The following is a 21166-nucleotide window of genomic DNA, read 5'->3' as shown; positions in this document are numbered from 1 at the left end:
TTGTTGTTGTTGTGTGTGTTTATGTATACACACATACAGGTTGAATGCATCCTGATTACTTACAGAGAGTACAGAGATTTATATTATATTACATTCATTCAATAAACAAATATTTATTCATTATACATACACTCACCCGCCACTTTATTAGGTACACCTGTTCAACTAACGCAAATATCTAATCAGCCAATCATGTGGCAGGAGCTCAATGCGTTCAGGCATGTAGACATGGTCAAGATGATCTGCTGTTCAAACCAAGCATCAGAATGGAGAAGAAAGTGACTGTGAATGTGACATGGCTGTTGGTGCCAGACGGACTGGTCTGAGTATTTCAGAAACTACTGATCTACTGGGATTTTCATGCACAATCATCTCTGGGGTTTAGAGAGAATGATTCGAAAAAGAGAAAATATCCAGTGAGCAGCAGTTCTCTGGGCAAAAATGCCTTGTTGATAGCAGAGGTCAGAGGAGAATGGCCAGACTGGTTCAAGTTGATAGACAGGCAAGAGCAACTCAGATAACCTTTTGTTACAACTGAGGTATGCAGAAGAGCATCTCTGAACTCAAAGCACGTCAAACCTTGAAGCAGATGGGCTGCAGCAACAGAAGATCACACCGGGTGCCAATCCTGTCGGCTAATAACAGGAAACTGAGACTACAATTGGCACAGGCTCACCAAAATTGCACAATAGAAGATTGGAAAAATGTTCCCTGGTCTGATTAGTCTCAATTTGTGCTGTGACATTCAGATAGTAGGGTCAGAATTTAGTGTAAACAACAGGAAAGCATGGATCCATCCTGCCTTGTATCAACAGTTCAGGCTACTGGTGGTGGTATAATGGTAAAATTGGCACACTTTGGGACCCTTAGTACAAAATGAGCATCGTTTAAACACTACAGCCTACCTGAGTATTGTTGCTGACCATGTCCATCCCTTTATGACCATAGTGTACCCATCTTCTCATGGCTACATCCGGCAGAATAACGCACCATGTCACAAAGCTCAAATCATCTCAAACTGGTTTCTTGAACATGACAATGAGTTCACTGTACTCAAATGGCCTCCACAGTCATGTTGAATCTATGCCACAAAGAACTGAGGCAGTTCTGAAGGCAAAGGGGGTCCAACCCGATACTAGCAAGGTGTACCTATAATAAAGTGGCCAGTGAGTGTATGTATCTATCATATTATACGGGTTGGTGCCATGTGATGTCTTTCATGTATGAAACGGTGAATGTGCTGTATTTTTTAAGCATTACTGGGTGAACTCAGTCCTCCAACACCTTTTACTGTGCTGTTGTTGACAACCTACTCACACCATGCCAGCATCACAGGCTCTGATCAGGGTTTCTCACTGTACACAGTTATCCTAGCATTGTGCCTACTATGGTCATGCAGATAGATTTTTTTTTTTTGCTGATGGTTTGAGTTTTCTATCACAGTTTGAAGAAAATACAAAAGAGAGATGAGATTAGAAAGATTGCAGTACTGGCACATCATCGAAGGACACACTGATGAGAAGATAAGAGGGACACACAAGACCAGACCCATGTCTATCAACTGTTGTTCTGTACACATCACTGCTAATGAATGGCTAGCAGAACAACAGAACATGGCTGTGTAGAAGTTCAGCATCACAAGCTTGGTAAAGACTAAGGCAAATTAACAAAGATAAAAAATAAGGTGAGAATCACTAGCCACACTGGGGCTGTTGTTTTATATGGGAAGCATGCAAATGTCATGGGTGAGCCTGACATGATGATTGACATGAAAACTGTGTTTTGCCATAATTCAGCACATATGATTGGAGCACACCGTGAACATGGATTAAGAGAGGTGCATTAAGCTGCATGAGTGCTTTGAGAAAAATCAAAGGATGTTTTGATCCTTTTTTCATGATGAAAATATGTCCCTGCTGGGATATACTGTACCTGCTGTGAATCAAATATGACCATTCTGTTCACTGTGAAAAAGCAAACTACAAACTTTTAACCTGCCTTTGAAGACTGCTATAAATACGTTGTTGTTGACTACCCACAGCAAAAATAACTGACCACAGAAGACAGACTTTCAGTTTCGACTATTCAGCTTTTACGATGGGAGGACCAAGTCCATATGTTATTAGTGATTTGAATAAGTTAATATTTCTCTTTCCTGTGTTGTATTGTGTTTTTGTTTTTATTCATCTTTTTGTTCAGTTGTGTGAACCATCGAAGAGAGTGTCATTGTTATATATTATGTACAATTTTACATCACTTGATTTAATAAACACTTCAGCATTAATTAACCTATATTATTCTTTCATCCATCATCTGCTCTGTGCTTGTAACTTACCCTCCACCAAATACATCCCTGCCCATGAAATTCACATTCCTCACAGTTTATTTTCTCCCACTCCCCATTTGGTTATCCATGTCAGACAGAGGTTCTCCCAGTGCCCTATTTTCTTCATTGGTCCTTGGCCTCTTCTCTTCCTGTCCTCCATCCTCCTCCCATGGTGCTTATCCATTCCTCTCTTCCACCCCACGCTCTATGATGGCTAATCCCTGGACACTCTCGTGTTGGCCGCATTTCTGACGAAGGCTGCCAGAGTATCTATTTTTACCGCGGGTATAGCTCATCAGGTCCCCTGTACCAGTTAACATATACAGTAGCTATACTGAAGCCATTGAAAACTAATTGATAAAACATTTTAACATTATTCATCACAGTTTTTGTCTCATGTAATCCACAAAGTTTTGTTGGTGTTGTTGAGATGCTGAAAAGTTTGTTTCTTTCCATTATTAATATTCTATTTTCTCTTCATTCATTTGGTATTAAATGTATTTTGTCATTTATAATAACACATCAAATCATTTTTTAGGAAACATTATTTATACATTTTATAAATAAGTAATATCAAATGAATGATTTCACTCATGTGCAGATTGACTAGGTAATCAGTCTCAGCAGGAATTGCCCCTCATTGATTTCCATGGCCAGTTAAACCGCGTGAGTGGCCCTGTAGCAAAAATTTGCTCTTGGCAAAGCCAACTTTGGCCCCAAAAGCCCCTGGGGGGCTGTCGTCTGCTCTGCCTGGTAGTAATCCAGCCTTGAGATGCCCTCCGATGCCATTTCATTGCCTATTTGTACATCATAGGGCTGAGGAGAATTATGAATTTCATAACATTTTGGTCTGATGGAAGCACAAGAAGAAAAACTCAGGATTCAGAAGTAAAAAGGTTCATCTTGTGGGGAGTATGAATGTGCACACTGAATTTCAATGCAACATCTCCAATAGATTTGTGTATTTCTTGCATGCAAGTGGAAATCTTTGCCTAGTAATGAAGAGGTCACCTCTGTAAACATGAATATCCACAGCAAATTTGATGGAAACTTGGCCAGTAGTTGTCAACTTGGGCCTGCCAACTGACCAACATTATTATTAACATTACATTACATTATTATTATTCTTAAGGTCCATTGCTAGGGGAGGAAAATTGTTATCATTTCCATCTCTAATATTGATATGATATTGGAGAAAGCAAATCTTGTAGTACTTCAGGAGAAGAGGGTCCTGTACAATTTGTGCAGACAGAGTCAAAGGTTAGATATTTTTAATATTCCCCACAGGCTCAGGAGTATACTGTATGTAGTCTGACTGATTAAGACTTGTCAAGTCTTATTTTTATTGGAATTTGAGCAGGTTTTACTATGTTTTTGCTTTATCTCCTCTGTAAGGCACTTTGTGATGTCTCTGCTCTTGAAAGGTGCTATATGAATAAAGTTAACTTACTTACTTAGCCCAAACTGCCCAAATAGAAGTACACTGTACAAATATACACTCCATCTAGCCTTATAATTAAACAAGTCCTCATTTGGTTGCAATTGAGTTCAAGCTAGTAGCCTACTCTGCTATTGCTGATAACATACTGTAGTGCGTGTCACAGTGTTAACATTGAGTGCTGAAGTAAAGATGAATTTGATGATTTTGGTGTCTGTTTTCCCATGCCTAACGTAATCAATGGATCAATTTCCCAAAAGTTATTGCTGTTGTCTTTTGAGCTGCACCTCTTCAAGATGAAGTCTGGCAGCCAGTTATCTGTTGAGACTGAACTAATAGCTCTTCACTTTTCTCTTTCCTTATCTTCTTTTCCCAGACTGCCTTTTCAAACTGTGTCCTATGAACAGATACTCAGCACAGAAACAGTTCTGGAAGGCTGCAAAGCCTGGAGGCAACAGCACCACTGACACACTCCTCCTCAACAAACTCCATGTAAGGCTCTTCTCCATCTTTAGCTCATCTGCTCTTTGACTTTTGCCATGGTGAAAATAATTGGTTGGTGTATTAGTGACATACAGCTACAATCTTGAATTTATGTGAAATGTACTGTATATGAAGCATTGTTGTTTCCAGAAATAGTATTTTGGAGAGACTGCTTCACCTTGATAATTTAATGTTTTCTTGTGCATCTCTGTCCCCTGCTCTGTGTTGTAGCATGCTGCTGACCTGGAGAAGAAGCAGAATGAGTCTGAAAACCGCAAGCTGCTGGGAACGGTCATCCAGTATGGAAATGTCATTCAGGTTTGTTCAGGAGCCTGTAAGATAAGGTGCTATGGATAACAGAACTGCAGCGGTATATAGCACCATATCAAACTGTCTGCTTGATAATACTGACTGTAATTATGTTTTAATCAGCAAGGAGTTTTAAATAATTCCTACAGCACAAAGGTGTGCTATAAGGTTTCCTCTTGTAAGGTCTTATCTTGCTTTCCTCATTGCCCAGGAATTGTTTGCACAGAGGTATGAGATCATCTAAAACCAAGAATGGTCATGCATTCCTGCTCTATGACATGCACAAGGAAGACTGTACATACAGTGTAGGATGCCCCAGTTGCAATATACTGACATTACAGTAATAAAGTGAGCACTAATTAGTTCCTGCTTTGCTGCAGGAGATGCTTTTAAACATAAAATTGAGAAAATATCCTTGCAAGGGTGGTCTAACTAAATATCTATCAAATACAATGAATTGCACTTGGCATTTTGTGTCAAAGCTTCATCAGGTCTACTCTGCAGTGCAAACTCATATCACCTCATACACATATCACATTGCAGGCTTAGTTGATAATAGATTATTGTAGATGAGTGAAACTATGCTGCAGTAAAGGTCATGAGAAGCATTTTGGAGATTTCAAGTACTAATTTAGAGAATAAATAAACAGTGCTGGAGATGCATATTTTCAATGAAGAGTTCCCTTGGGCCTTGTTGTGACTGTGACATATTTCCATCTTTGTTCCAACATCTGTAATTCTTTCCACTGTCTGTATTATGTCATTTATTGTAACTATGATGACTTGTAACCATGTAATTTGTTTTCTTTTTTTGCCCACAGTTGCTACACTTGAAAAGCAATAAATATCTGACAGTGAACAAGCGTCTACCTGCGCTGTTGGAAAAGAATGCCATGAGAGTGACTCTGGACTCAGCAGGAAATGAGGGATCCTGGTTCTACATCCAGCCCTTCTACAAGCTGCGGTCCCTGGGAGACAGTGTGGGTAGAGTAGGGTGTGGGATTCAAGTTAATTATGCTCAGTAGGAGAATTTAAGGTTGTATTTTTAGACTTTTCACGAGGTTTGAAAACAGTCACATGGACTCACATGTAGCTTGCTTTTATAAGACAGGAGGAATAAAACAAGATAGAAGATAAATGACCCAGTCACCAGAGCACCAGCTCAGGTTGCAGTTTGCCCTTATGCTTGACTTTCCAAGCAGAAGGAACTACTGACAAATTGATAGTTATCTGTCTTTGTAAGTCCATGTTTGTGAGATGTGTTTGTTAGTTGGATAAGATACAGTGTATTCTCAGTGTCAACAAAACATTCTGCAGTTTGCTTGGACATAACTAAGAGGTGTATTTTCAGATGCTTCAGTTTGAATGGCATTTTTATTACCTGCCCAACAAGGCAAACTAAAAGAGAATGTGTAACAACCACTCCAAACATGATTGGTTAACCACACTTTCCATCCATTATAGTTATACAAAGCCCCCAACGATGTGTCAGCACCATGGTTCACTCGCAGGTTTCTATATCAGTTGCATAGATAATGTTTGGTACTCAAGGCATTAGGAGGAAGACCATATTTTTCATAGTGAAGTATAGTTTTATAAGATAAAAGATATTGATAAAAGAAATTAATAAAAAGAATAAATGCATAATATTATGTAATACTTATTTAATACCATTATATCACTTGTTTCAGTAATTATGTAAGTAAGAAATTGTTCTTGTTTTAACTATATTATATATAGTTGAGTTGGATAATTGGCCAATTAAGTCAGATTTTATTAATTCCCCAGGTGAAATCTGTCCTCTGGATTGCACCCATTGTAGCTATTGAGGAGCAAGGGGCAGTGCAGTGCAGGGCTCACAGCCCGGGTCCAATTCTGATGCCGCAGTCTTGGTGAAGGGCAATGGCACGAGAGGCTATAGTCTGTGGAATGATTCTGAGAAAAACGAGGGGTTTCCTCTTAGGTCCAAATGTTCACTGCTTCTTAGGTGGATAAATTACATAGAATTGCCAATGGTTTTCATTATTTCACATATAAATTAAAATAAATTAGGTGCACTGAGTGAAATGGATTCAGATGAAGCCGGGTTCTCAGTGTGAAACTGAGTTCCAAACTGTTTCTCACATAATGTAATATTTTTGAGATGCTTGCCAGCATACGGTGGATCTCTTTTAGAGTTAATTTTTGAAATATATGCATTCAGTGGTCTATATGTTACTGATGATTAAACAAAAAGTGGTTAGAGAGTGATGCTCAGGGTCAGGACTACACCTCTGTTTGAGCCACTCCTTTCACACACAATATGGTCCACTACTCCCCCTAGTGCTTATCGGGAGGCAAGCAGAATTTAATGTAGCCACATCTACCAGCCTAATACCTATGTGTTATATTCACCTTCCGAGGAAAGGGATTTGCAGTATTCAAGAATGATGACTAATATAATGGGAAGTCACATACTTATGGAGCGTTCAATGTCACACAGTGGTCAGAGCTGCAGTATTTCATCTTGTTTCAGTGTCAAGATTTCTGTTGTCCTTCACTGGATAAGCTTTTACATGGAGATGTCAATTAAAAAGGACTTAGTTTTTGTAAGGCCAGTGTGGAACATTTTTTAACAATGTTTTCCTAAACCAATAATCATTTGAACGCAGTATGTCTTGTGTTTTTATATTGCTCTTGCAGGTGGTAATAGGAGATAAAGTGGTCCTTAACCCTGTGAATGCAGGACAGCCTCTACATGCTAGCAGCCACCAGCTAGTTGACAACCCAGGATGCAATGAGGTACATGAGCACTGTGAATTCAGGGCTACATGATTCAACTTCCACTTACTTACTTCTTTAAACTGGAAGATGACATGTGGTTTTAAGAATCCTGTATTACTGACAGGGCAGTTAATTTTGAGATGAGATTACATGTCTTAACCTTTTAAATCTATACTGCATTCACACACTCTTCTCTCTCAGGTTAACTCTGTAAATTGCAACACAAGTTGGAAAGTTGTTCTGTTCATGAAATGGAGCGACAACAAGGAAACGATACTAAAGGGGGTAGGTATCCTCATGTTTTTGTGTGACATCACTTTCCAGAAAGAAACTCCTTCTGAAACTTAAATATATACAGGTACTTTCACATTAAGAACACATTAAACCTTGTAAAAAAGTGAAACAAACTGCAATAAAATATTGACAAAATTCCTTTTTCTATCAGTTTTTCTATCAGTTATACACTGTGTCTATGTGTCTTTGTATGTGTGTGTCCTTGTGTGTGTGTGTGTGTGTGTGTGTGTGTGTGATGGCAGGGTGACGTAGTCCGCTTGTTCCATGCAGAGCAGGAGAAGTTTCTCACTTGTGATGACCACAGGAAGAAGCAGTATGTGTTTCTTAGAACAACAGGTCGGCAGTCTGCCACTTCTGCTACCAGCAGCAAAGCACTGTGGGAAGTAGAGGTCAGCATAAGATGTTCTTCAGATAAAACCTAAGTGAATGTTTTGTTTGTCTCTCATTTATCTCATTTTTTCTAGTTGTTCTAACTACATGACCTAATACCTTGTCTTGCATGGTGGAAGTGCCCTAACTAACCACAGAGAAGAGAAAATGTGATGTTGTTTACATATCATGTTGTTAATATGTCTTTTGCTTGCTAGGTTGTCCATCATGACCCATGTAGGGGAGGTGCAGGCTACTGGAACAGCTTGTTCAGGTTTAAACATTTGGCCACAGGGTGTTATTTGGCTTCAGAGATGGGTGAGGTGTGTGTCAGCTTCTTTTACCTTTATATCTCATTGGTTTATAATGCTACACTCATGAATACTGTTAATTGGTTTTCATACAGTTTATATCTGACACAGTGGCATAAAGTCCAGATTTAATTAACAAAATACTCTTGATTTTGTTGGTTAAGATTCATATGGTGTAGACATACAGGTGAACCTGATGCACGGTACAGAAACCACAATTTAAAATGAATGTGAATGAGGAGGATATTTGACATGTGGGTGTGTTTCCCAGGTGAATCCAGACTTTGAGGAGGAGAGTGCTGAGCAGCGGTCCTCGGTAAGTCAGCCTGATCTCTTCCCCTCTGAGTGCTTAGCCACGTCTTGCTGGTTGCTCCACTGCTATTGATCTAATCTGATCAATTCTGTGCTGGATCTTTACTTTCTGCTCTAGGTGGTGGACTTTACACCCTTTAATTTCCAGGTACTGTCATATAATCTTTACTTGGCTGCAGACCTACACACTGCCTTACATGTTAAAACATATCACGGAAATCTGTCATTGTCATGTCTGCACATGGATCCTACTGTCTTTGCTGATTTGTTGTCCAGTTTCTCTTTTGGTACCCTGAATCATCACTCTTATCATCTAGGTTGTGTGTGCCTTCATTTCAGTAGCAGTAGAGTATCACCATGCCATCCTCCCAGCTGATGCATGTCATACTGGAAATCACCATTAGGCGGCAGTGTTGTACAAACTATTATTGACCTCAACAGGGATGTTATGTGTAACTGAAGTTCTCAATAATGTGCCAACAAGGCCCAACAATCTGATATGATGACTGAAGCTGATTTCACTGATGTGCACAACTTCAGTCAGAAGTGAGAACTAATCAGTGATATCAGCTTCAGTGGTGACGAGTCGGTTAAAGTGAAAACCTGCATACTCCTTGGCATCATCTTGGTTGAGGATTGATAACGTGTTATAATCACTATTAGTGTTCTGTGTTCATTCATGTACTTTACAGCAGTTTGTAGCCAATGATTTGTTCCCTCACAGTGCATTTTTTGTTGCTCTAGCTGGATGCAGATAATGAAGCTTTGCGAGGTCGTCTGCGAGCACCACAGGAGAAAATCATGTACACCTTGGTGCCAGTCCCAGATGGCATGGATATCTCTTCCATCTTTGAGCTAGACCCCACCACTCTGAGAGGAGGGGACTCCATGGTGCCTAGGTATAAAATAAACACACACACATATATACACACTCAAGAAAGATATACCAATTCCTAAATTATTTTAGAATTCACTTGAAATTCAGATACTGTCTCACAACAGTGAGAGTGAAAAATTTTCACCATTCCACTATAACTGCACAGAGTGAAAAGAACTTTGTTTGTGCATGTAAAAAATGCTCTAGGCTGCTAAATACCCAGACCATCAGTGTACAAACATGCCCAAAACAGCTTAAGTTGTCAGTATGCTACCTCAGAACTGCTTGTCGGAAGGTCAAACAGCCTCGGAAACCCCCTTCACCAGCTTTACGATTTGGGTGGGCTGTGTTGGACAATTGCTGATACTTTCCAAAAACAGCAAGCAGGATTTGAAAATCTCTCTTTAGCTCTCTTTTTCATTTGTTACAGAACTATTTCTGTCACTTTTCATGTGTATAGCTGAGTGCAACACTATGAATTCCTTCCAGGAGAGACTGTTTGAAAATGTGCGCTGGTATCCCCATGATTGAACAATAATAGCATCTCTTCACTATGATGGCTGGCTTTTCACTCTACCTTTGAGCAAGGCTGTTTGGAACAACTACAAACACTTTCCTATGTGGTCTATCAACATGTTGTATGAACCAGTCATTTTCTAGCATAACCTCTGCTCTTAGAAGTGATGATAGTTTAGTTTTTTTTAAATTTCTGTGCCATGCCAAACATTTGGTCCATCCCACCTGGGACTACAATACACCACTATTATCCAAAACATACATCATCCAGTATTGCATATACAAAGCATGTGGGGAAAAAAAAGAACAACAGCAACACAAACAAAATAAAAGTAAAACAAAACAAAAACTGAACTGTTCACATAAAGATCTGCTACATATCTTCTCTTCTCCCAGGCTTTCTCTGGATAACTGGCGAATTTATATGTTTAATATGTGAAAAGCTGACTCAGTCTTTGTGCATCATCTATATTTACAAAATATGTATCTATTTTTATCTTACCAAAAAGCATCGCACAATTCACAATAAAAAGTACAGTAGATACAAAATGGAACTCATTTTCTAAATCATTTGTCTCTTATAATAAATTATCAAAGACTATGTCAGAGACCCTTCAAGCGGAAACATGTTTCTGGCCTTTAATGGAAAACATAACATCAGGGATGCTGGAAAATATGGGGGAATTATCTTGAATGACAAATATCTCATCACCATGTTGTCTAATCAGTAAAACCACAGTGATGTCAGTACTACCACAAAGCATACAACTGCAGAAGTAGACATTTGACTGGTGTGTGGAGTTGAGGGGAAATTTTGGAGCATCAGTTTGAAGGGAGTGTCTGTTTCTGAGGTGACGAGGGATTGTTTGGGTTGCAACAATGGATAAGGACTCTGTTCACTGTTTATGTTCTGTTATGTCTGGTTTAGCAGCTGTTTGTTCTGGTCACTTATTGACTGGACATTCAAATGATATTGTTGCCTGGTTTTTTATGTTTGGTTGTATCTCAGATAGAATGGTAAACTCTGTTAGGCATACTGTGGGCATCTATGGAGTATTTTAGAGGATAAAATTGGTTGTTTTATTGGTCATTTTATTGTTTTTGTGATTGCAATACAAAAGCTGATTACTTCTGGGTGTTTTCATTGGGCAGGTTTTTGGCTTCTATGCAGATTCAATACAATACTGTAAAATTTTACTAAGATATAATGGAACAATATAATGACGGTAACGATATAATTGAAAGCAATTTTTTTGTTTTTTTTTGCTATCATGCATTTGTAAAATAATCATATATGCCTGTTTGGTTTGTCTGTGTGGATGTCTACATTTTAGTGACTTTTAGATGGCATGATACTGGCCAAGAAGCGTAATGGAAGTTCACTACAGCTTGAAAAAGAAAACTATTGTCACTGGGCTGAGAGTAGGCATGGATAGTGGGCACACAGGGGAAAAACTACATTTCAAAGTCCCATATAAGAACATTGTTATATGTCTCAGTTAAAACCACAAACCAGATAAAAAGCTGTGCATGCATTCACACACAAACACATTATCTGGCAGAAAAAAGTCTTATCAGCAAATCTGCTCTTTGCTCCCAGTTTGGTTCAAAGTGAGTCATAGTGAATTATAGATATGATGTATCAAAATAATTTATATGAAACTGGCAGTTTTAATTAGTATCAAAATGATGTGATATATTTCATGCTGTTGTGGATAAAAGCAGGTTGTTAACCATGATGTGTTGGCTGGCCTTTGTACAGTACCTGTGTTTTCAGGCTCACTGTATGTCGGTAATGAGCCTCTGTTTTGCTACTTTATTTTTGGTGACAGTATTGTGTGAGAGAGATTGTGTATTCTAAAATCACAATCATGTATTTGTCCCTGTCACTACACATCAGATAAGAACAGAGCCTCTCTACCATGTGTCAAAGCCTCTATTGTGTCACATCGTCAGGTGCGTGCCTGCATGCTTCAGGCTACTTCCTCAAGCACCTCCCACTCCTACCTGATATAACCCTGCCCCTCAAACTTTAGCCAGGGGACTAATTAATGCCTGGGAGAACCGGTACACAAAGGTAAGCCTGTTAGCTTCAGTGGGCGGTTATGTAATGCCTGCCAAGAATATGGCTACTGTCTGCTGTCTGTGCTAAAGGCCTGAGAAGTTGCACACACACCTACTCACACACACACACACACACACGTGGAACAGGTTTGAAAGACGTACAGTATTTGGCTCAGACATGACTATGTGTAAAGGTTTAGTGCTTAATGGAGGAGAGATGATACTGTACAGGTCACTACTGGCTAATCTGTAATCGTGCCACACACTTGGCTGAGGAAGCCATTGTAAGCAGTCTCTTCCTACCATGGACGTTTGTTTATGTATCTTACTCATTTGTTATTTCTTGAGTAGCATACTTAAAACAAAGATAGAAAGATAGAGATATATCAATATACACTAACATAGCACTTTATTGGATATACTATACCTCTATTTCAATCCTATCTTTGTGAAGCTTTTAATCTTCAGGTTTTTTGGCACTGTTTCAGAGAGGTGTTGATTCATGATCATTTCTGAGACCGTAGTTTATGATGGTTGGTTAATAAACTGTGATATATATAGAAGTGTTTCTGATATTCTATCCTCCTCATCTATGTAAATGGGGGGATATACACCATGTGCTAGTTACAGTACTTATTTAGAAAGCATATCAAGTTAAGGGGAAAACTCTTACTGCAATTTCAATGACTCTAAATGTCCCGTGTGGATTAAAAATGGATGATGATGGATTTGTGGACAAATGTTGAGGCTTGCTGCATTTTAAAATAAAAGGCTGTCAAAAACAACATCATCACTCTCATCAAAACACATGCCACTGACTACTACTTCTAGTACTTCTAGTAATAATTCAAGTTTCTTCTCTTAGTATTTCAAATTCAAGTTTATGCAAATTACTTAAGTGCTAAAAAAAAAGCCATAGGCTCATTCAAATCAAAAGGTTTTATTCTCAATGGAACATGAATGTGCTCATGAAATGCCTTGGCAATCAGTCCATTAGATTTATAGATATGTAGTGTAATAAGTTTAGATTTTGGCCTGAGGGTGGATCTAGAGAACAAAGCTCTGTGTGTCCCAATAGGAAAGAAGAGCATGAATGTACTCAGTAATCCTCAGCGGTGTATTAAGAGCAGTAGGAATTAAGTCCAATTAGTTCCAAGACTGCAATAGAGGAAAGCCTTCTTAATCAGCCAGTTTAGCCTCCTTAAATTTGTCTTCTGACCAGTTCCCTACAAACATACAGTAGGTGTGCAAAATGGTGCTAAAAATGCTCTGATGAGACATGTTTAGGCATTACTAAGAAATAAGTGTCTCACTAATGGACTATGTAGACTCATAGATCATGTTCATGTCAATTCCAGTAGTTAGAGGTTAAAACAAGTCCAAAACAGTTTCACTTGTTTATGGACGCTTTGAATGGACTGATGGATGTTGATGGCCATCTATATTGTTGTAAGGTTCAAACATGTGATAAACCCCATAAAGGGACCGAAACCAATAATGAATGTATAACGAGTATTGCCTTTGTTGCCAAACAACTGATATAGCTTATTGATCTGTTCCATCTGTTCTGGGTGGCATGTTTCTTCATTACCATGAAAATGGCCAAAAATAGGCTGAAAATAGTCCTAAAAAATCCCTGTTTACTTCTGTTAGAGTAACTTTTGATAAAAAAATAGAGAGAATACTGTAGAGAATACTGCCAGGCTCATCCTTGAAATGTCACTGTTCAGATTTTAATAGCACTTAATCACCATTTCCAAGTCTCATTCCATAGTTCCTTAATCTTAACTGATTTTTTTTTTGCTTCTAGGAGCTCCTATGTGAGGCTAAGACACTTGTGCACCAACACGTGGGTTCACAGCACCAACAACCCCATCGACAAAGAGGAGGAGAAACCTGTTATGTTACGAGTGAGTAGTTAATGGATCGGCCATGTATAGCACAGGTGAGGTTGTCTGAACAGATACTGTATTTTCAAACTATTTTGTTTTTCCAGATTGGAACATCAGCAGTAAAAGAAGACAAGGAAGCTTTTGCCATTGTCCCAGTGCCGCCAGCTGAAGTGCGTGATTTGGACTTTGCCAATGATGCGAGTAAGGTGTTGGCGTCCATTGCTGGCAAACTGGAAAAGGGTACCATTACCCAAAATGAAAGGAGGTAAGCAGTTTGGAAACCTACAATATACTAAATTATTATATTACATGTATGTATATATTGTTTTTTTTATTTTACTTTGTACATTTCTTTATTTAACATTTAATGAGTGGAAGGAAAACCTTATTTAACAGAAGTGCTTAAATTCTCACAGAAATTCTGTTTTTAGTGCAGTTTCCAACATTAAAGTTATATTATACTGTATGTGTTTGACTTGTACACTTACATATGTACACTCCCCAGGTTTGTGACCAAGCTTCTGGAAGATCTAGTTTTCTTTGTGGTGGACATCCCCAATAGTGGGCAGGATGTTTTGGAGATCATGGTTAACAAGCCCAACAGAGAAAGACAGAAACTCATGAGAGAGCAGAATATCCTGAAGCAGGTTGGTCTTAAACTTTAGAAAATGTTTATGCACTGGTTTGAATTCTCTGGTTTTCTACACTATATGACATTAAAATTGTCCATTGCCTTTTCAGATTTTCAAACTCCTCCAAGCACCTTTCACAGACAGTGGTGATGGTCCTATGCTGCGACTGGAGGAGCTAGGAGACCAGCGCCATGCTCCTTTTAGACATATTTGCAGGCTTTGCTACAGAGTGTTACGCCACTCTCAGCAAGATTACAGGAAGAACCAGGTGGGTGCACACAACAGTTCCACTCTGACCCCTGATATTATATGGCCTTTTCTTTGTAGTAATAGTCCTGTCGTTCCTTCTCTTTGTAGGAATACATAGCCAAACAATTCCGCTTCATGCAGAAACAAATAGGATATGATGTGCTGGCAGAGGACACAATAACAGCTCTACTCCACAACAACCGGAAGCTGCTGGAGAAACATATCACTGCTGCTGAGATAGACACATTTGTCACTCTAGTGAGGAAGAACCGGGAGCCAAGGTGAGGCTCACAGGAAGGGACAGGCCTTGGCTAGTATCATGAACTGGCATAGAAGGGGGGACTGTGGCCAGTTTGGGTCAGATTTGTTTGTATAACAGCTTCCAAGGAATGTAAATCTATGTAAATGTATTCAAATGTGTGCAGAGGAGTATGAGTGGTACTGCTTGTGCATGATCTTGGCACTGCAGGTAATTTGCTGACAGTTAGTGTGCGCTTCTGTTGTGTTCAAGTCCCGTCAAGTGTGGTTAATGATGTTTGAATCAGGCTGATCCAGAGGTTTGAATAAAGGAGGCCCTCACAGTTTGAACTGTTAGAGTACTGAGAGAGCAAAACAAGACATTATTATTTCATCTTCCTGTACTTCCTGACATGGGACTGTTATATAATCTAATGTATACAATAATCATGCATATCTCTTTACCCTTAACCCTTATTCCCCCAGTGCGTATGAAAAAGAATCATGTATTGTGATCTGTATGCAGGTTTCTGGACTACCTGTCAGATCTCTGTGTGTCCATGAACAAGTCCATCCCTGTGACACAGGAGCTCATCTGCAACGCAGTGCTGGATCCTACCAATGCTGACATTCTCATTGAAACTAAGTTAGTCCCTCATTTTTCTTAATTTGCAGAGTTTTTGCTAAACTGAGATGAGCATTTAGAAATAATTTTTGGGCTGTGCTTCACCAGATTGGTCCTGTCGAGGTTTGAGATTGAGATAACAACAAATGGAGAGAATCCAGTGGAGGCTGAGGACGAGGAGGAGGTGTGGCTGTTCTGGAAAGACAACTGTAAGGAGATCCGAAGTAAGAGCGTCCGAGAGTTGGCCCAGGATGCAAAGGAGGGCCAGAAGGAGGACCAGGAAGTGGTCAGCTACTACAGGTCAGATGTCTTGTTGTTATAATGGTTTCAACATTGATTTGACCGGATATTTTTTGTCAAAGTAATGTAGAAAAGTAACATGAACTGTTTGGCATGGCATCTGACCAAACTGTTATCTTCTAAAAAAAAAAAAAAAAAAGTTGCAGCAAAACATAAAAAAACAATAACACCACCACAGCAGCACAAGTAATATTCAAGGATCAGCAATATGGGGATAACTCAATTTTGATGAGAAAGACTTGATTCTTATAATTCTAAACGTGCATAATTTCTCTCCATAGATGCCAGCTGAACCTCTTTGCCCGGATGTGTCTGGACCGTCAGTATTTGGCCATCAACAAGATCTCTGGTCAGCTTGATGTGGATTTGATCCTGCGCTCTATGTCTGATGAGGACCTGCCCTTTGACTTGCGGGCCTCTTTCTGCCGCCTCATGCTGCACATGCATGTGGACCGTGACCCCCAGGAGCAGGTCACGCCTGTCAAATATGCCCGTCTTTGGTCTGAGATTCCTTCTCAAATCGCTATCGATGAGTGAGTTCTTCTCATGAATATGCTTAATTCAGTTGTATTTCCACTCCAGAGATCTTGGTAAATCTCTAAGATGTGATTCTCTTCTAATCTCTTCAGCTATGACAATGATGGGACCACCAGAGATGAGATCAAAGAGCGATTCTGCCTCACCATGGATTTTGTGGAGAACTACCTGAGAGAAGTGGTGTCACAAAACATTCCCTTCTCTGACAAGGAGAAAAACAAGCTTACTTTTGAGGTATTGCCTCTTTGGGAATCATGTGAACAGATTTGATGTCACATTGTTTTAAATAAAATCTAAATCATGGTTTTGAATTCTTTCTACAGGTAGTGAACCTGGCAAGGAACCTCATATACTTCGGTTTTTACAACTTTAGTGACCTGCTTCGACTGACAAAGATATTACTGAACATTTTAGACTGTGTCCATGTCAGCACCATATACCCCATCAACAAGATAGAGAAAGGAGAGGAAAGCAAAGGTAATCATCCAGCTCCTAAGGCTTAACTCACTCATGCCCAAAATCTTAAATTATTATATAACTTCATAAAGCTTCAAGATTGTGTTAATAATTTTAGCAGGAAAGTTCTCTTGAACTGTAATAGTTTTACCACATTTACCTTTTTTCCTTATTGTTAGTTACTGTATCTTGCAGGAAACACAACTAAATAGATGTGTATGAAAAGTGTCAATAAACACATGGATAATGAGATACCAGTAATATTAAAATTAATTATGTCTTGTAAATGTTTGTAGGCAAGTGAAACATGTTTTAAATATATTAAAATGAAAAATAAGCTATATTACAAAGTCTTTATCTCTGCAAATATGTTTTCATGTTTAATGGTGAAACTGTATTAAAAAAACTGTCTTAATCTCTTATTTACTTAACTAATTCAACTCTCATATCTTAAGCACAAATAGGGTCTCTCCACACAAAGTTGCTGTCAAAATACTGTATTTCACACTGCAAATATCAAGTATTTAACATTTCTGTGAACTTGAATATTATTGATCTTTTTCTGTGTGTACTGTAGCTGGCAGCAATGTGATGAAATCCATTCATGGAGTCGGGGAGCTGATGACCCAGGTAGTGCTGCGGGGAGGTGGCTTGTTGCCCACCACACCAACCCATCAGCCAGAGGGAGATGTGGTTAAAACCCAGACTGAACCAGAGAGAGAAGACATCATGGTCATGGATACGAAACTCAAGATCATCGAGATTCTACAGGTGAAGACATCAGGAGACTGATTCCTCCTCAAGCCCAAACACTTAGCCCTGTTGTCTGTATTGTAACTTTTTTTTCTTTTCCTTCAGTTCATTTTGAATGTACGGCTAGACTACAGGATCTCCTGCCTGCTCTGTATTTTCAAACGTGAGTTTGATGAGAACAACCCACAAGGAGATAACGCCGCCAATCAGAGCAATAATGTCACAAGTCCGATGCCAGGTATGATGCCACTTTAATAACAATGTAAAATTTAGTATTTGTTATAATTTTGTCACACATAAATGTCAAAATTGACTTCTTTGAAGTTTTTAATCTTTGAATTTCAACTTAATCCAGGAAATCTTGACTTTGAGAATATCGAGGAACAAGCAGAGGGGATCTTTGGAGGAAGGTAATTCACAGCTATTTCATATCTCCAAAGCGTTTTAACAATGGCTTGAAGAAAACTGCAGTTAAGTAAAGACTATATGTATGTAATTTCTGTTTGACTGTACTTTCAGTGAGGAGAACACTCCACTAGACCTGGATGACCACGGTGGTCGTACCTTCCTAAGGGTCCTGCTACACCTGACCATGCATGACTACCCCCCTCTCGTGTCTGGAGCACTTCACCTGCTCTTTAGACACTTCAGCCAGAGACAGGAAGTCCTCATGGCCTTCAAACAAGTAAGCCCTACCACACTTTAACTTTTCATTTTAATATCTGACTATGCACACATCTGACCTAGCTTTCATAGGTTGACATAAATTCACAAGTGCAAAACTAGAAGTGGGAATAGAGAAATTAAAAACATTCTGACATTAAGTTTAATGCTAATCTCCACTCTTCACCTGAATTTAGGTCCAGCTGCTGGTGACCAGTCAGGATGTTGATAACTACAAGCAGATCAAGTCTGACCTTGATCAGCTACGATCTATTGTGGAAAAGTCTGAACTGTGGGTTTACAAGAGGCAGGGAGAAGATGGGATGGATGGAGATGGACCTTCAGAGTCTGATAACAAAAAGAAGGTATAGTAGGTCATCAATACTCAATGAAAAAAAGAAAACTTAGATACATTTGGTAAACCTATGATAATCTCATAAAGAGGCTATTTTACTGCAACATACAATGTATCCCGATAATGCTACAAAACATAAAGGACTACATTTTTACATTGTTCTTCATTGTTTTCAGGGAGATTCAGGTGGTTCAGACAAAAAGAAGACAGAAAGCACCAGTAGTTACAACTACAGGGTTGTAAAAGAGGTATGTTTGTTTGTATTTCTATCTTGTACTATAATGCTTGTGATATGTTGCGTGTAATTAAACTCCTGTGCTTGTCCAGATTCTGCTGCGTCTCAGTAAGCTGTGTGTCCAGGAGGGAGCCTCAGGGAAGAAGAGTAAGAAACAGCAGCAGAGGCTGTTGAGAAACATGGGAGCTCACAGTGTGGTGCTGGAGCTCCTACAGATCCCCTATGAGAAGGTGCAATGCTGGCATTGAATATTGTATTACTTTCATTTTACACATTGGCACTTTCCCATTAATGTAATCTGAATAAAAAAGAAGTCTGACTCTGTGTTATCTGTAATAGGGCGAAGATGTCCGAATGCAGGAGATCATGAAACTGGCTCACGAGTTCCTGCAGAATTTCTGTGCAGGCAACCAACAGAATCAGGCTCTTCTCCACAAGCATATCAACTTGTTTCTTAACCCAGGGGTGAGTAGCACACACATGTCAGGGTTACTCTTAAGGATTGATTCCTATGGTTGATAGAGTTCAATTTCCAAAATGCAATGGAAAAACAAATCTGAAATTCATTGTCTTCAGAAAAGGGTTTTTCTGTTGCTCCCACTGATATGCTGGTCCTCTTCTTATGTTTTCCGCTCCCTCAGATTCTAGAGGCAGTCACCCTGCAGCACATCTTCATGAATAACTTCCAGCTGTGCAGTGAGATCAACGAGCGTGTGGTTCAGCACTTCGTCCACTGTACTGAGACTCATGGTCGACATGTCCAGTATCTCAAGTTTCTGCAGACCATTGTGAAGGCCGAGAACAAGTTCATCAAGAAGTGTCAGGACATTGTCATGGCTGAGGTCGGTCCACTGATTTTTTTTTATACCAGACAAAACAAAATTAGTAATGCTGGTAATATCTGCTACAGAGGAGATAGTGATTTTAATTAAAGGAGAAAGACAGATGTGTTTGTATGATCAATGTAAAGAGTGGTGATACTAATGGTAATATGAGGTTTTATTATAGTGACAATAAACAATAAATTTAGACAATAAAGATGCTTTGGTGATAACACTGTAGTCTTTACTGTGACTCCCCCACTCAGCTTGTAAACTCTGGTGAGGACGTCCTGGTCTTCTACAACGACCGTGCGTCCTTCCAAACACTAGTCCAAATGATGCGTTCAGAGCGGGACCGTATGGATGAAAACAGCCCTCTAATGTACCACATTCACCTGGTGGAATTGCTGGCTGTCTGCACTGAGGGCAAGAACGTCTACACTGAGATCAAGTGTAACTCCCTGTTGCCCCTGGATGATATTGTGCGTGTCGTCACCCATGAAGACTGTATCCCTGAGGTATGAGTAATGAGTTTCATTCAATTAGATTGACGTGAAATGTGTTTTAATATTCAGAGGTATGTACTGAAACATACTGATAAGGAATTGAAATAAGGTTAATTAGGCTGATCAGCTTTTGTTATGCGTTATCATTACATTATACATTGTTAGTTGACGCATACAAAAATCCTTCTTAGTGTGATATTTCCATTTGTATGTTGCTTGCATCTCTAAAGAAAGGCCAGTACCAGTAAAGCAGGCTTTGCAGAAGCTAAATGATAAGATACACCCCTCAGATAAATATTTATAGTTACAAGGTCACAAGAAGCCACAAATAGGCAACAGTTCAGCACAACAGTTTGGAGGAAATTAAAAAGTTTTTTCACAAGTGTTGTGGTCAGAGATTCCTTTTTGCATGCAAGTTAGCATTGCACTCCTATAATATTGTCAGACTCACAATGAACTGTTTAAAACAACTATCAACATAGATATAGAAGAACCAGACACAGTCTTTTTTGTTCTATGATTTCTTGTCAAAATCTGGTGCCTACATTGCCCACAATGCAACTTGACTGCACACAGTTCACTGACATCACTTGAGGCAATTTATCACAAAGACTTTACAGACTTTTTTTTTTTCACATATGCAGCGATACTCCCCGAGACCTGTAAACAGACTTTGCTGCGTAAAATCTGTGGAGTTCCCCCTTAAACCTTGTTGTGGTTGATTTACATACAGACAATTTCAGGTTCCTCATCTGTCAACTAAAAACCCAAGAAGATGACTATTATGAATCTGGATGTGCTTCGAATAAAAATGTTTGTTAATTAAATATATATACTTTATAT

General features: G+C 39.2%; 1 protein-coding gene across 11 annotated transcripts in view; it reads left to right on the top strand.

The window, feature by feature from the left end:
• Positions 1–21166, top strand: part of itpr1b (inositol 1,4,5-trisphosphate receptor, type 1b) — an 87165-nt gene that overhangs the window by 9733 nt on the left and 56266 nt on the right. For 7 of the 11 annotated variants that reach the window (XM_044348853.1, XM_044348850.1, XM_044348845.1 and 4 more), the window contains exons 4-33: positions 4141–4256; positions 4479–4565; positions 5378–5536; positions 7239–7337; positions 7521–7604; positions 7856–8002; positions 8201–8305; positions 8565–8609; positions 8724–8753; positions 9350–9504; positions 13873–13972; positions 14059–14219; positions 14460–14601; positions 14696–14854; positions 14944–15116; positions 15599–15718; positions 15806–15997; positions 16279–16530; positions 16627–16768; positions 16858–17011; positions 17568–17761; positions 17849–17981; positions 18099–18153; positions 18263–18428; positions 18604–18771; positions 18938–19009; positions 19089–19226; positions 19336–19461; positions 19638–19838; positions 20084–20335. In XM_044348853.1, the coding sequence (XP_044204788.1) occupies positions 4141–4256; positions 4479–4565; positions 5378–5536; positions 7239–7337; positions 7521–7604; positions 7856–8002; positions 8201–8305; positions 8565–8609; positions 8724–8753; positions 9350–9504; positions 13873–13972; positions 14059–14219; positions 14460–14601; positions 14696–14854; positions 14944–15116; positions 15599–15718; positions 15806–15997; positions 16279–16530; positions 16627–16768; positions 16858–17011; positions 17568–17761; positions 17849–17981; positions 18099–18153; positions 18263–18428; positions 18604–18771; positions 18938–19009; positions 19089–19226; positions 19336–19461; positions 19638–19838; positions 20084–20335 (4127 nt within the window). The remainder of the gene's footprint in view (positions 1–4140; positions 4257–4478; positions 4566–5377; positions 5537–7238; positions 7338–7520; positions 7605–7855; positions 8003–8200; positions 8306–8564; positions 8610–8723; positions 8754–9349; positions 9505–13872; positions 13973–14058; positions 14220–14459; positions 14602–14695; positions 14855–14943; positions 15117–15598; positions 15719–15805; positions 15998–16278; positions 16531–16626; positions 16769–16857; positions 17012–17567; positions 17762–17848; positions 17982–18098; positions 18154–18262; positions 18429–18603; positions 18772–18937; positions 19010–19088; positions 19227–19335; positions 19462–19637; positions 19839–20083; positions 20336–21166) is intronic. The other 4 variants (XM_044348854.1, XM_044348852.1, XM_044348848.1 and 1 more) reach the window with 1 other exon arrangement.

The sequence above is a fragment of the Thunnus albacares genome, chromosome 4 (assembly GCF_914725855.1).
Source record: "Thunnus albacares chromosome 4, fThuAlb1.1, whole genome shotgun sequence".
Classification (NCBI taxonomy): Eukaryota; Metazoa; Chordata; class Actinopteri; order Scombriformes; family Scombridae; genus Thunnus; species Thunnus albacares.
Note: the sequence above shows the minus strand (reverse complement) of the source record. Positions and strands in the feature narration are given on the sequence as shown.